The 15,189-nt window shown below is 40.8% G+C and overlaps 1 protein-coding gene across 10 annotated transcripts in view; it reads left to right on the top strand.

The window, feature by feature from the left end:
• Window positions 1-15,189, top strand: part of UTRN (utrophin) — a 367,449-nt gene that overhangs the window by 225,387 nt on the left and 126,873 nt on the right. For 8 of the 10 annotated variants that reach the window (XM_068677000.1, XM_068677005.1, XM_068677001.1 and 5 more), the window contains one exon: window positions 11,058-11,230. In XM_068677000.1, coding sequence (XP_068533101.1) covers window positions 11,058-11,230 — 173 coding nt within the window. Of the gene's footprint in view, window positions 1-2,089; window positions 2,600-11,057; window positions 11,231-15,189 lie in introns of those variants that run through there. The other 2 variants (XM_068677008.1, XM_068677009.1) reach the window with 1 other exon arrangement.

A 15,189-nucleotide genomic window follows, 5' to 3' on the forward strand; every position in this document is an offset into this window, starting at 1 on the left:
GTAAAACTGCACTACCATGGCATGCTCCCCTAGATGTCCTGCTGAAGTTTGTGAACTTGAAGTTCAGACAATGTGTCTTAGCTACTACTGTGTGCTGCAAATAGTAGCAGGCTGTTGCTGGTCAGTATTTTTGTTCTGTGTTGTTGATACTTGTATAAATAGATTTTGCTTAAAGATGCTCTAGCAAGATCTTGCAGGGCTGCAGCTGCCTTCTTGCTGCCATCATCAACTTACAAACCCTGGGTAAACCACAGAGTTAGCAGCCCTGCAAGATTGCTAGTCACTTATGAGTCTGTAGGTTTTCTTTTTGGGTTGTCGTCTGATAGATTTTTGTGGATTGGAAAGAGATTTTTAGAAATTCTAAAATAAATATGTTTTCTTATAGATAGGATTTTTAAGTCTTCGAATGGGGGGGGGGGGGGGAGGAGGCCATTCTCTGTTCTGTACTTTTTAAGGGAAGTGTCTACTTTAAAGAAAGTAGATCAGAAACTGAGGCTCCATAGAGCACTAGCTGGTCTTAGTCACTAGCTGGGAATTTCGGGGGGAAGTATCAGCGAATAAACATTTCACAAATGTTAGAGTGTGTGCAACTGAAAGAGAACATTTATGAGATTAAGCAATGCGTGGGGCAAATAAAATCTGCAATTGTTGCAGAATTGACTGCTGTTGCCTTCGTAATTGGGCTTTTTTCTTCCATAACCAGTGGAATATATTCAGTCAGTTTGTCTTTACCCATCAGCAGGGCAGCAAAACTATTCTAGTTCTGCCTTTTTCATTTGGAAAACTTTTCTGTTTATTTTGCAAGCACTTCTGCAGTTTGTGTAACATGCCCACGCAAATCATGCAGACACGCAGCGAAGCACAAAGTGAAAATCCATCTACTGCCAGGGTACTTGTTTTCCAAAGTTAATTTTTAAAACCCCAACCCATGCTGGCTAGATCAGTATGATCCAATAGCTGAGAATGATTTTAAAGACCATTTTGTCATTAGTGGCTCTATTGGTGCTTCAAGTGACAATTCGGTGAATTAAAAGAGAAAGTAAAAGCAGCACATGATTCCCATATGGCCATAGGAGTAACATTTGTACCAGATTTTGCAAGAGATCAGTTGGTTTGTTTTTAACTATCCATTCTCTCACTTGCTGGCAACTACTGCTGAAACTTTTTTTTTTTTTTTTTTTTCCTTTTCTCTCAGTTGAGTAATGTGTGGTTGTACGGAAGGCATTAATAGTAGCTTAAATAGGCCTTCACAGGCACACACGCTGTTTCAAGTGGGAATGATTTAAAATGGAGTGATTTCCTAGTAGCCAGCCTCCGGGCGTCAGGTTTCCTGCTGAAAGGCCGGCGAAGGCCTCCTGCGAAAACAAGCTGCATATGGCGAGCCCTGGGTCATGAGGGAGCCGAGGAGGCTTTTTTTACAGCCTCACAATCTGTTTGGTGACAGAACAGCCGCTCTCCCTCGCGGTGGGAAGGGAGAGGGCTGGGTGATGAGAGGTGCGTGAGGATTTTGGGGCCGGGGCAGCCGCAGAGGTGTGGCGGTGGCTTTGCAGCGGGGAGGCCTCCGGGAAGGGGGAGTGTGCTTGGCTGCAGAGCTGCACGAGGGCTGCTGGAAGGGAGGATGCTGATTAAAATAATAAACAAATGTCGGGGATAGATTACCACACGGCTGTCAGAGCCGCCAGGACCAAAGGAGGAGATCCCCAGTGAAGGCTTTGGAGGTCGCAGCATGATCTTTTGCCGGAGACTTTTTTTTTATTATTATTGACTAAACGAAGGAAGTGACTTTTTAGATTACTTTTAACGGGCCGTAGTTGTTCTGTGGTGTGGCATCCCCGAGCAAAGCGGGCCAGGCGAGGAGGTTTGGACGTGGCCTGGCCATCACCACAGCAACAGCAGCCTGCTGGTGGCCTCCTGCCCAACCCTGCTGTCGTGCACCCTGGGCTGAAGCGTGCCTCGTCCCACTTTGAGAAGCTCTGAGAAGCTGGCTTTTGGTGCTTTCTAGAAGCAGAAGTTTCTCTGGGGATTTTCTTTTTTTTTTTTCTTCCTTTTTTTTTTTTTTCTTGAGAGGAGCAACATGGAAGGAGTTGCTCCTCCTCCCCACCCCCTGCACCCACGGCGCACCAGCAGAGTATAGCTTCTCTTGCTCAGGGTAATTGAGACCAAACGTTGAGTTTGTGGCCTGCCAGAAAGCCCTTGGAGCCTGCACGCCATTGCCGAGGTGAGCTGGAGGAAGTCCTGGCCAGGCGTGGGGACAAGCAGATCCCCCCAGCCCCATGAGACCAGGCTAACTCCTCCAGGAGCATCACCCGGCATCAGCAGCTCAAGCCCGCTCACCCAGCCCCAGGGAATGAACGGGGACCAGGGGGCTGCTACAATGGTGCTGTGTGAGCTGCCCCTGGGGGAACATCGCCTGAGAGAGGGCCACATGCAGGAGCTCCCAGAGACGTTTGAGACTGTATAGGTGGAAAAAGAGAGAAACCTCTCAAAGGCTACGGACCCGGCTTGGAGGACCTCCCGGGAAAATGTAGGCTTCGAGGGACACTTGATCATGATTGGCTTAAACTTCAGCTTACGTGAGTTGCTGGCAAAATTTGAAAAGGTATGATGCACAAGGTTTTGTATATTTGGTTATGGCTTTGAAAAGTGTGCAGCAAAACGGGCAGGTTCACGTCAAATTTGGGCGTTTTTCTGTGTTGCTGTTAAGTTTCTCATGGGACCCCTGTTTGAGCACCTCTCAAATATGGAAGTCTAACGCTTCTTTCCTTCTCCATTTTAGGTCCTACTGGATTAGTTTTAGAGTGTTTGCTCTGATTATGGTCATCTTTATCTTTTTTTAAAGGAAATTATAGAAAAGTTTGGCCTTAGCTACGCTAAGAACATATGAGAGCTTTTCAGGATGCTTGTGACTTTAGTTCACTATTGACATAAAGGAAGTGCTCTGTGGTTTGCTGTTAGATTTAGTCGGATGCTATCATAGTCAAATTGGAAGATCTCTTGATGGCTTTTATGAGTAGAATTACTTCCCAGGAGTGTGCCACTTTTCCCATCCTTTCGTCTAGTCTTGTGTTCTGTCTAGTTGTTCTCTCTTACCAGGAAATTTGGTAACAATGATGCTGAGAGGCAGGAGGCTTGGCTTTGTGGTGATTGCATTGATTAGTGAGAGACATGAGGCTTCTCAAAACCAGATTGTTTTCATCTAGTTGACAGCACTTCTGATGAAACCCAGACTGTACATTTGCAGTGATCCTTAGCTTGGCTTTGCTTATTATATTTTCTGTTGTTTTTTTGTAGTACATTTCTCTTTACAAACTTCCTGTGCCATGCAAGTCTTTAAAAAACTATATGTGGTAGTTTGTTTACACGTTGATTAAAAAAATTGTGATCACACAGCAGGAAAGCATATTGTAAAGAATTATTGTGGCTTTCTGTCCTAAAGATCAAAATTTTAATATGGCTTTTTAATACAAATCAGCACTGGACACCTGAACAGTGGTGTAAAGGATAGGACTAAATGAACCTAAATGCCTCATAAAACACAATGAAGCTAGAGGTGTTCTCTGTTTTGGTTTGTTGTAATGATTTCAATGAATTCAAAATCATAATAAGCCTGTGTTACAGAAGACTTATGAACTGGTTTGGTGGTGTTTTGTTTTCTTAATTCTAAATGTTTTACTTTCTAAATTCTTCTGTTTTTCCTTTATTACAGAAGCAAACTTTGAAGCTAATGAGACAAATACTGTTCATTATCCCTTGAACATGACTTTTTTTTTTTTCTCCCCCAAAAATAGCTATTAATAATAGGTGAAAACATTTGTGACAGGATTTTATCACTGTGTGGGACACTTTCTCCTCTCTTTCCCAGCCTGTCAGCTGGGCTTCACTGTTCTCTGGTAGTTGCTGCCGTTAGCCTTAGAGACTAGGACACGTACTGGAGTTTTGAGATGCTTCATGACATTGTTAAGACCCAAGTTTTGAAACCAGTGTTTCTATTTTTTGTACTGTACAAGCCCTGGCACTTGCAAATCCCATGTGCTCTCCCTTGTGACTTTGAATATTTGTCTTATTTTGTGTCAAAGGAATTGTTTGTAGCAATTCTTCAACAAAAGTGTATCTTGTAGGTCTTGCAGCTGCCACGGTTTCTAGCTTTAAGGTTACTGTCCCATTTTGGTGTCTTGTGGTGAAGTTTGTAATGTGATGTAGGTGGAAAGCTAACATTTCAGAGTTGGTAAACTTCAATTGCAAATTCTAATCAGTGCTTATAGAGCAAGATTTTTTTTTTTCTCCCCCTCAGCAAGTTTCCCTCCTTCCCCTCTGCTTCATTTCTCACTCACACGGTGCCCCCCACACCCATCCTGTTCTTTCTTACTGAGGAGTTTGCTGCCAGGAGAAACACCATTATGACAGTGATCCTGGCTTGCAAGCTGCCTTTAACTTCCATGAATACGTGTTGTAAGGAGAGAATTGCGAGTGCTGTTACTGTGGTAGTAATGCAGAAGCCAGATGGCATTTGCAGAAACTTGCATGACACTCCCTTCCTATGCAAAGGGAGAGCCGCGTTATACTTGAGTGGGCAGGGCTGCTTTGGCTTCGTTCAGTTTGAATTATGTGACTGCTGGAATTAGTATTAATGGATTTATGATGCCCCCCAGATGTTCAGTCGGTGCCATGTGATGGAGCCACAGAGGTTGTCAAACACAGGCTGCCATTCCCAGCCCTAGTGAATGCGTCACTATTCTTGTGATGAAAGGAGTCCTTACCCACACCGTGTCACCTGGGAAGGTATTATCCATACGTACAGGCCGAGACAGCTTTTTGAAGCTGCTGTGCAAGGCTTTTGGTATTTTGAGCATGTGAAATTTAGATGTAAAAATATCCCAGAATGATTTCCCTGATTTTTTTTTTTTCTCCTGAAATATCTAAGAGCTTAAGTTGTAATTAAGTTTCTGTTATATCTAAACTTAATTGCTTTTGTGAATTGCTTTGAACTCATACCGTCGCCACCATGGCTGTAGTGACAGACAGCGCGGTCTGTGTATGACATTTTAGGTTTAATGTCTCTCTTTGTACATGCTTCTGCCACTGGCGGATTTATGATAATGGCAATTCTGCCCAAGGGTTCTGCACGTGTACTGCGCTTCTGAATGCGGGTTTGTTATAAACTGATTGCTTAACAGCAGACTGCCACTGCGGACCTCTGCTGATGGGATGAGGCTTTCTCAAGTTGATTGTCCCCTGAAAGCATAGGAGGGACTCGCTGGATGAGCTGAGTACCTGATTCTTCAGAGACTTTTTTTCAAACTCCTATCAACAGCATCTCTCTCTCTCTCCTATCCTCAGCATCTGCAAGGAAAAGAGCAATAAAAGTCTTATTTCCCTTTCAAAAAGGGAATATGCCTGTATCATGCCCTAATTCTTACTCCTTCCTCCCTAAGACTTATCAAAAAAAAAGAAAATTTCTGTGTGCAGCAGAGGCTCAAGTGAACATCTGACACAGCAGTGTACCCAACGGCAGTTGGCAGCAGCAGGTAAAACATATCTGGTTCAATATACGCTCTGCTATTTTAAAAAATAAATAATATTAATAAAAAATCAATTCCCCTGCCACCTGCTGTGAGACCTCAAAGAAGGATGTTCTGGCATGCAGTTATGTCCTTTGGTTAGCACTGACGTTTTGCATTCCAGCTGTTCCAGCTGGAATAGTTTTCTGCAGATACTTTGGTGAACAGTCATCAATTTTAGAGGTCAGGAATAAAGCAGGGAAGTGCAGCATTTCTGTAAGTCTTTGCTGACTTAGACCTTGCCAGTAGAGGAAGCGGGCAGTCATTCTTGTGGGACTTGCAATTCCCTCTACCTGAACTGAGTCTGCTGTCCTGTTCTGGTCAAAGAGCATGATTTGTGTTGGGTAGAAGGAGTACAAGACTGGCATAGAATCATTAAGATTGGAAGAGGCCTCCAAGATTATCTGGTCCAACCATCCCCCTACAACCAATATTACCCACTAAACCGTGTCCGCAGGTACTGTATCCAACCTTTCTTACCTTTCTGTCCTGATAGAATAGACTGAGTGAGAACTTTTGTTGGGAAAAATGAAGTTCTTTCATTTGTGAATAGTCATCCCTACCTCTTAAGATCTTCACATGGTTCAAAAGCCACAGCACCTTGCATGTTCTGTGGCTTGTACCCAGGGATAAAAATTACTTAGCAGTCTGCGTGCCATCATGAAGTGCTGCTAGTCCTGTGGCCCAGCATCAGCATTAGACCTGCACATCCATTTCTTAGAAGCCAGATGTAGTTTATGTACCATAACCTGCCACCCCTGCTCTGTGTTCAGATCCTTACAGAAATTGAGTGGAATTTTATTTCCTAATAAATGTTAAAAATAAATAGTTTTTTTAAAGGGGTGTAATACAGAATGTTGCTGTGTAGAGTGAGTTTAAAAAAATCAGAGTAAATAAGCTAATAAGTCCTAAGAAACATTTTGAAAAACAAAACAAACAACAAAAAAAAAAAAAAAAAAAAAAAAACACAAATTAATGCTACATTTTTATAAGAGACTAAAATTAAGTTTTGTGTAATAGCATATATTTATATGTAAAAGCTTGAATTAAGGGATCTTGATAATAGAATCTGTAACTTTGTAAGAACATCTTTTTATTTAGCCTATTGAGTAAAATAATTTCTCTGCATTAGATCTTTGTATCGTAAAGCTCAAGCAGTCTAGGATTCGTAATGGTGCGAATGGAATTGAGTTAAATTTTGTCTATTATAAAATGTATCTTGCTTATTCCACTCTAAGACTGGGTGGAAATATGATGTTTTCTTCAACCAGTCGTGTTTTTGCCTTCAACTGAAGGGTTCAGGCCCTTTAATGAGGAAATTTTTTTGCCAGTGTTAATGGCTATGTACCAATGAATATGGTATAAACACATAAAATTAGAAAAAATGTGAGTGGAAGTGAATATGCTAACAACTGTAGGAGGTTGCAGAGTGAATTAAAGGGCCCTCTGGAGCAGTTATTCAGAAAATAGGTGCTAGAATGACTAATCATGGGAATGCTGTTTTTTTTGTTTTTTGTTTTTTTAAATGCATCTAGAGTTATCTGCATCCTTGCTGTTTTTGAAGGGGAAAATAGATAATAAAGAAAAAAAAAAAAACAATAGGTGATTTACCTTGGAGTTGGAACCACAAAGTTTGGTTCTGTTCAAGTCTGTCACATGCTTTTGTTTACCCTGGGGAAGTCAACTTAATCTGCCTTTGGGCTGTTCCAGTAGCAACTGCAACTGGAGTCAGCTTCCTCTTTGGGTCCTTTTCAGAACTGCCATCTACAGTGTTATCAAATCCCTCACCCCTTACTTACATATTCTTTGAAGATGCATGCTCTTCAGTTGTGACATGAATTAATTTAATATTTTGATTGAAATTGAAGCAAGAAGTAGGCTCCTTGTTATGGAGACAAGCTTTAAGATCAGATCCAAGCATAAAATGAAAGCTTGAATCCTGCAGGTATGTCATTTTCCATGACAGGGCTAAAGAGGGAGAGAACCAGAAAAGTCTGCGGTTCAGAATGGAGATGAGAGGATTTTGAAATCACCAGACCAAAGTGGAAAAGACAGGCAGCAGTTTGCTCATTATTCTTAAATGGAATTTAAAAAAAAAAAAAAAAAAAAAAAAAAGAAAAAAAAGTGGCAATCTTCTAATACCCTGGCTGGGTAAAGTAGATAAAGTCAGCCTAGTTATTTCTTCTCTTTTCTATCTTCCAAAACTTTGAAACTTGTACCTTGATTTATATATGGGATGAATTGTTTCTTCAAAGAGCATTATTTTAATTTAGGACGGTAATCCTGCAGTGCTTGTGCATGTAAACAGATCTGGTGGCCTCACACCAATAAATTATCATTGCAGTTTAGTAGATACATGCACATAAATATTTGCAGAATTACCAAAATGTGACCTTGAGGTATCTCTGTGGCATCTCTACTTCAAAAAAACAAGATGATAAAGCTGTGTAACTACAGATTAAAAACTATGGATTTCTTCTGGCTTTATTAAAAAAAAAAAAAAAAAAAAAAAAAAAAAAAAGCCTTTTCCATTTATACTTGTATTTTGCACTCACCAGGAGAGTGCTCTGGACCAGATACTCTCTGTGCTGGGCTAAGAAAGACTGTTTCACAGTTGTGTGCTCCCGTTTGTGGCAAAACCAGCAGAATATTTTCCCGTCTTCTCCTGCACCCTCCTCGGTGTCTCCTTTGCAGCTCTGGTCTGGATATGGGAGCTTCTCTGTGATTCCAGGGCAGTGTTTATGATTGCCTTTGAAGTACCAACAAACTGAAATTGACTTACCCTTACTAGAGTTAATCCTAGTTGGGGCATGAGCAGTGATGATCAAATTTTTCATCCTCTTTGCCACATAGACAAAGGTGAAGAATGTGGTGAAGCAGTGACCGAGAAATAGGCAGGAGCAAGAAAAACAACACATTGGGATAAACGTGTTTTGGTATATGCAGAACATGAATAGACCTTCTTTGCACTTTGAAATAAGGAATTTCAAGGGAGGGCAACCAGAACATGTCTACATGTTTCATAACAATTGGGAGAAAGTATGGTAACACAGTGAGTAAGGGAGATTGTACTGGTAGTAATTAATTAATCAGTAGATTAATTGGTAGCAATCCTGGAACAAGATCATCATCCCTATTTGTTAGTCTTCCAATGAAGGAAAATACCAGAATAAAATAACTTCAAGCTCTTTTATGTTATTATTAGGGATTAAGGAAGTTTGTGTCCATCTGTTGCCATTAGCCATCTTTTACTTCCTTGCTGCACCTCTTCATGTGCACACTGAAGTGGGACACATCTGGATTTGTCCCTTTTTTTTTTTTTTTTTAATTTGTAGAGGGCTGTGATACATCAGCATTCATTAACCTTAATATCAGTCCCGTTTGTTTATCCATCAGCTGGCGGGGCTTTTTCTTCCTGGAAAGTTGAAATCGGAATAGAGGAAGAGAAGTTAATTAGCAAAGTTGATTCTTTGAACTGAGCTGTCACAACATGGCTATCACAGATGGGACTCAAGAATGCACACAGCAGATCCACAGTGCCGTAATCAATGTAACATGATGACTGGCAAATACAGGAATAAGACCCATTTTCAACGAAGCATCATTTTGAACTGTTAAGCATGCATATCCTCTCGCATGTAATCAAAGCTAGAAGGTTTTATGCAGGTTCTTAATAGCATTCAAATGAGCACCGTGATTGTAGAAGGAGGTTGGAGGCCAGTTGGTGATGTAACTTCAGAGAGGCACAGAAATGGACTTGGCATGGCCAGACTCCTGTAGTACAGATCAGTGTGCAATTAAAATCGAATCTGCTGTCTGCAGTTGTATCTCCTGCTGTTCAGAGTTGAGCTGGTTTTCAGCGGGTCTCCCTGCATGTTTGAGTCATAAGGTCAGGAGCTGCAGATGTTCTCAGATAAGCATCTGATTTGCCTAACTGCTGACTGTGCTGTTATCGTCAATCACTTCCATTTCTGTTTTTCATTTTAAATGCCATTACTTGTGTATATATTCAAGATGGTGGTTTTTTATCAGCATGGCTTAAAGACAGCAAAAGTGTCTTTTTACCTGTTTTTTATTGGTGAAAAAACAGGCAAAGAATAGGTAGCAGTCCAAAGTCACATAGCAGCTCAGCTGGAGAGCTTCACTGATAGCTCTCCACCCACCCACAATCTCTTTCTCTCCCCCTGCTTTCACCCTGTCTCTCCTCTCTTCACCTCTCCAACTGTATCCTTACTTATTTTTTCATTTTTCCTAACTGATAAATGCTTTCATGCTATATCAGTTTCATAACAACTTTTCCATTGCTTCCAATTATCAACTGCAGATGTGCAAGCAGCCATTCTAAGATGTGGGACTATGTCTTAAGGACAGGGAGGTACAAGAATCCTTTCCTGCTCCTTATGAACAGATGGAAAGTACTGAGGGGTTGTCTGGAAAAATAAAATCCTTTAAAGGATTTCAGTTATTGAATTTCTTCCTTTGAAAAAGAAGTTTGTTTACATCTGCATCAAGTTTCTGTCACAATCTTTGCTGATTAATTCCATTGAGACAGCTAGTACAGCTTCTGGCTCTCTAAACATTTACATTTCTCTATTAGGGCATACGGAGACGTACAGATGCTAGAAAGCATCAGTGGTGATACAAGGGATTGTCTGATGCTATTATAACGTGTTTTAAAAATAATACTTCACTTTGTTAGATGTAGACAATGTCTGTAATGTGTTTCTTGAGGCAGATGAATAGGAGAATAAATTATGTTTTTGGAAAAGAAAATGTTTATTTTCAGCGGGGAAGAGAAATGAGCAAGCTGAACTGAAATTACAAGCACTTTTCTTTCAGATCAGCACTTAATACATAAATCAGATTATAATACATCACGCTATTTTATGTCTATGTCCCTATATGTTGTTGGACATGGTATACAACAGCTGAATTGTAAAAATGGGTTTGCTGTAGCTATATATGTATATATATGTATATATATGTAGCTACAGTCATTCAGTTGCAGTTTAGAGACATCAGTTTTAGATAAAAGCTTTCATTGCATGGCTTAAAACACTGTATAGAGTTTGAATTTGACTGCTCTGCATAAAGTTTCTGCAGTCTTATATTTCAAAGAGGAAAGAGACAGCAGAGCTAAGGCTGCAGCTGTGAACTTCTGAGCAGGGGAAAGATTTCCAGTGCATTTGCAAATGTTGCACTTGGCGGAAGTGTGTGGGAAACAAGAAACAATTAGTTACCTTAATACAAAAGACAGGCAGAGAGCGTAGTGTTTATAGCTACCAAGGATGACTTTCAAACTCCTTTTCTCTCACTAAAGAAAGCGGGACCTTTTATAATGATGTTAATGGCATTGCAGGATTTCTTCTCTGCACCTCTTTCCAGAGTTGCCCAAGAAAGTCAGGCTATGTGCTCTGTCCAAGAGGATAGGAATACTAATACGAATAAGATCTTCTTTAATTTACTGAAATAAGATGTCTGGACTTGTCGATATTTCAGGACATCCAGGCTGAAATTGATGCCCATAATGACATCTTTAAAAGCATTGATGGAAACAGACAGAAGATGGTGAAAGCCTTGGGAAACTCTGAGGAAGCTGCCCTGCTCCAGCACCGACTTGATGACATGAACCATCGATGGAATGACCTGAAGGCAAAGTCGGCTAACATCAGGTAAGTAATTACAATGTCAAGACATGAATGGGGCAGATTTGTCTTCTGAAAGGCTTGAGAAATTTCACTGCAGCACTGAAGTGAAATCTCCATTTTCTTCTGTGAAGGACCCCAAGCACAGATGTAAAGAGTTGGTGCATTAGCTTACCATGCACGCTTAACTATTTGTTCCCTCCCCAGAGCTGTGCAGAGGTAACTTGCCAATCTGTACTAAATGTTCCAGAAAGTATGTTGAATCTTTCCTTATTTTAAATCGATGGCAATGTCAATGAAGTCATTCTGTGAATCTGCAATTACCTGAAGAGAAATCAGGGTTTTGTTTTTTCCACCAAAATGAATACCTTAGTAGGATTTGTATCCTAAGTATTTTCATCTTTATTGGTGGTAGATTTTTTTGCCTGCTGCTGTTCCACTAAGAAATGTTTTAAATATGTATTCATCAAGCCATTTACAATTTTTGACCCTACCAATGCCAAACTCACTGATGACCGTCCAAGTGTACTCATTGTTAAAAACTTTATGATGTCATTTTGGAAGTAAACATTACCATATTCGTTAATATGAATAAAATTCCATATTACAAGTAATTACATAGAAAAGTATTTCTGGAGCTTTTAATTGCTACTGCCTGCTTGTTGATTAAAGGAGACTGTTCTTTTAATAGAACAGAACAATGTTAAGCATTCATATGAATTTTCCAAAAACCAGAAAAATGAGTTGAGCTTTGAATTCAGACACCAGAGTTGGGAAGAGGGGGGTAGACGGGAAACGTGACATTTATTTTTCATCTCCACTTACCCTGTCACCAGCCAGCTAAACAGTTATGTGTAAGTGGTGGGATTTGCTGAATGGAAACTCAAAGACAGAGCTTGAACTAGAGGAACCAAGCAATTTGGCATGAGGGTTTGCAAATACTGGCCCCAACACACCACAAGTAGTTTAACGCAGGAGCTGTTAAACTTGGACCTTTATGAGCTGTACTCAGCTGTACAAGTCAATGTGAGAGAGAGACCAAAACTTGATAATAAGTTGTTAATTTAGTCAGCAACTGCACGTTCTAGCAAGAACAATTGCCTGTCCTGTCCTGGGGCTGATCATAGTTTGGGAGAAATTCATGGCCGACAAAAAGGCCTTGAAGGCATTCACCACAGGCCAGTTGTTAGTTCCAAGGCAGAGACAACAATTGTGCAGTGAATGCTCAGTTTAGCCACTTTTCTGAATAATGACTTGCGTTTTCACTTTGGGTAGATAGGGAGCATACACCCCTCTGGGCAGTGCTAACGTTTGCACTGTGTGCATGGCTCTGCTGATCCCTGCAGTGCTGCAGGGCCACGTGGCACTGAACTACAAGCAGAAGGCAGGCAGGGAAGAGAATAGCGGAGTAAATAGAAGTAAATTAACCTTTCAAATCTGTCTCCTCTGAAAGGAGTGCAGCATTTCTGAGTACATGTACTTTTCCCTGTTCTTTGATTGCAGTTCACTTTTCTAACTTGCACAATGATGAAAGCCTTCACAGGGAAGTAACAGGGCCTAAAACTGGTATGAAGTCAGTGTGTTGATCTGGCTTTTTGCCTTCAGATTCTGTTTGCTCGCTGTATCCTATTTCAAGAATGATTTGGAAAGCAAAACTGTATGGATGAGTCTTGTGAGAACAAGTATGTAACCATGTTAGAGGCTAGGGCTGACTGAAAAATCTGTTTTTATGGCCTTTAGCTCAGAATAGTGCTTCTAAATGAAGATTTCTCAAAGTTTGTTTATTTATTTGTTTTTAGGGTATTTTCAACAATGTGTACATTCTGCTTGTGTTGATTTTTTAGCTGCTGAAAATGCTGCTGTCCCTTAGGAATAGTGTGAGACTTTCTTTATCACTTCAGTCCTCAGAGCTGATGGTGCTCATCACTACACTGACTTTACTCCCTGCTACTGGAACTAAAGGGAATTCCAGGCTGAAAAGGCAATGCTCTTGTGACATACTTTTAAATGTGTGGAAACTGCTTAAACTATGCTTGTAGTGACTGTGACACCACCAGAGAGGGCTCTTCTTAAAATTACTCAGACTTATTAACACTTCCTTCTTTTTCTCTGTGTTGTGTTACTCCCAGGAGGAAAACAAAGCTGCAGGTTTGTTCAAGTCTGCATTTTGCAGCCAAATGCTGAGGAGAAACTCTTCTTCTTGGGTGGGAAGGTATCAGCATTTGGGGGAGGTATTGCAGAAACTGGGAAGGATTCTCTATATTCAGACCACCCACCAGTCTCTTTTATTCCATATGTTCCCTTCGTGCTCAGCAGGAAAAGTGTTACCTAAATAGTGGAAACAAAAGCTGAGGAGGTCTCCAGATGGGGAGAGAGTCTCCCAGGGTCATTAGAAGGGGGGTTGTGTCAGAGTTGCTGCTCTTCTGCAGGATCTTATTCAGTCTTAGCAGAGCAAGGGTGTTCTCAGTCTGGTCAGCTGGATGAGGACATACGGGTTTTTCAGGCTCAGCCAAGATTTCCATAGGAGCATTTCTGATGCTGCCTGATGCTCAGGAAAACTGCTGCTCCAACCAGTACTCAAAACTGGACAGTCATCTGGTACAGAACTGTCTTTTCATCAGAGCAGATCCTAAGCCACCATTTGACCTGGCAAATCCCTGGAGACTGCCAACTCATTTATCATGTGAACACAAACACCTTAAAGCTTTGTTTTAGCAGACCTTCTTTTGGTAAAAGCACCAATCCCAAAACAAGGGCAGAAATCTTATTTGGAACTGGAGAAGCCCAGGAAACAATTTGAAACTCCAGCATAGTTTATTGGCTCTAACTCTTTGAATGGTTTGTATCACAAATGTAAAAAGTCTACATTTGTGTAAGCCAGTAAAACTAAAACACAAATTGGAGCACATCTTGCCTCCCTTGCTCCTGTGTAGCATTTGCTTTGAATGGAGTTTAGTGAATGCCTGTCTGCGTGTCTCCCCACTCCTTGGGAGAACCGAAGGCTTGTGGCTGCTCTTCAGCTGTCACTGCTGCAAGCCACTTCTGTGTTCGGTATTACTACTTACAAGATTAGCAAAACAACATTCAGGAAAAGTCTACGCTGATGTGATGTCTTCCTCTGTGTGTGCTTTTTTTCTCCCTTAACTTCTTTCTAACGTTTCTGAAGAGATGTTAACTCATTTTGTGTTCAGAGAGAGGAATTTTAATGTCCTGTTGATGCTGTTGGTTTTTTCCTCGCTCTCTACTCCTTACTGCTCTAACCCCACTTGTGCTGAATGTTGAAACCATGTGCTGGTGATGTTTTGCTACTGTTATTGCATTGGCATGTACGTGGGCACTCAGTAGTAGTAAATTACAGACCATTTAATCTGGTGTTACATTCAGGTTAATACCAAATTATTTTTTTCACTATTAATATTATTGCAGTGTATGTTAAATTAAGTGAGCCACCCTTAGAGTGCCTTTTAACTAGATGTAGGGGTTTCTTTTCCCCCCCTTACAAAATTTTAATTCATTTTGTATGCAAGAATTCTGCTCTGCCTGGAAAGTGCCAGTTTTTAGAGGTGAGAGCTGCTTAAATGTACTAGATAAAGTAATAAGTCACAATTAATAGAGATTTTACTATCAAATGCACAGAAGGCTACAGATATAATTTTTAAAATGTTGATTGCTGAAAGGTTTTGATTGCTGCTAGAAATCCATAAAAATGCTTTCTCTTCGTAACAATCTGGATCTAACAGCAAAACTGTAAATTTAGTTATGGGCTGCCTTGGCAACGTGTCTCCTCTGCCTGATTACCAGGGAGTATTACGCTGTGTTCACTCCCAGAAAGGAGGGCTGGTGCTGTTGAGTACCTGACACGGGAGGGCAATGTGTGAGCAACACTGTAACTTGATTATTTCTGAGGGCATTTTTGATGGGAAGCAAAACCAGTTTTGGAAAGGAGAAGGGACATGGACCACACCGTGCTGTTGAGAGCATGCCCC

The sequence above is a fragment of the Anas acuta genome, chromosome 3 (genome assembly GCF_963932015.1).
Source record: "Anas acuta chromosome 3, bAnaAcu1.1, whole genome shotgun sequence".
Taxonomy (NCBI): Eukaryota; Metazoa; Chordata; class Aves; order Anseriformes; family Anatidae; genus Anas; species Anas acuta.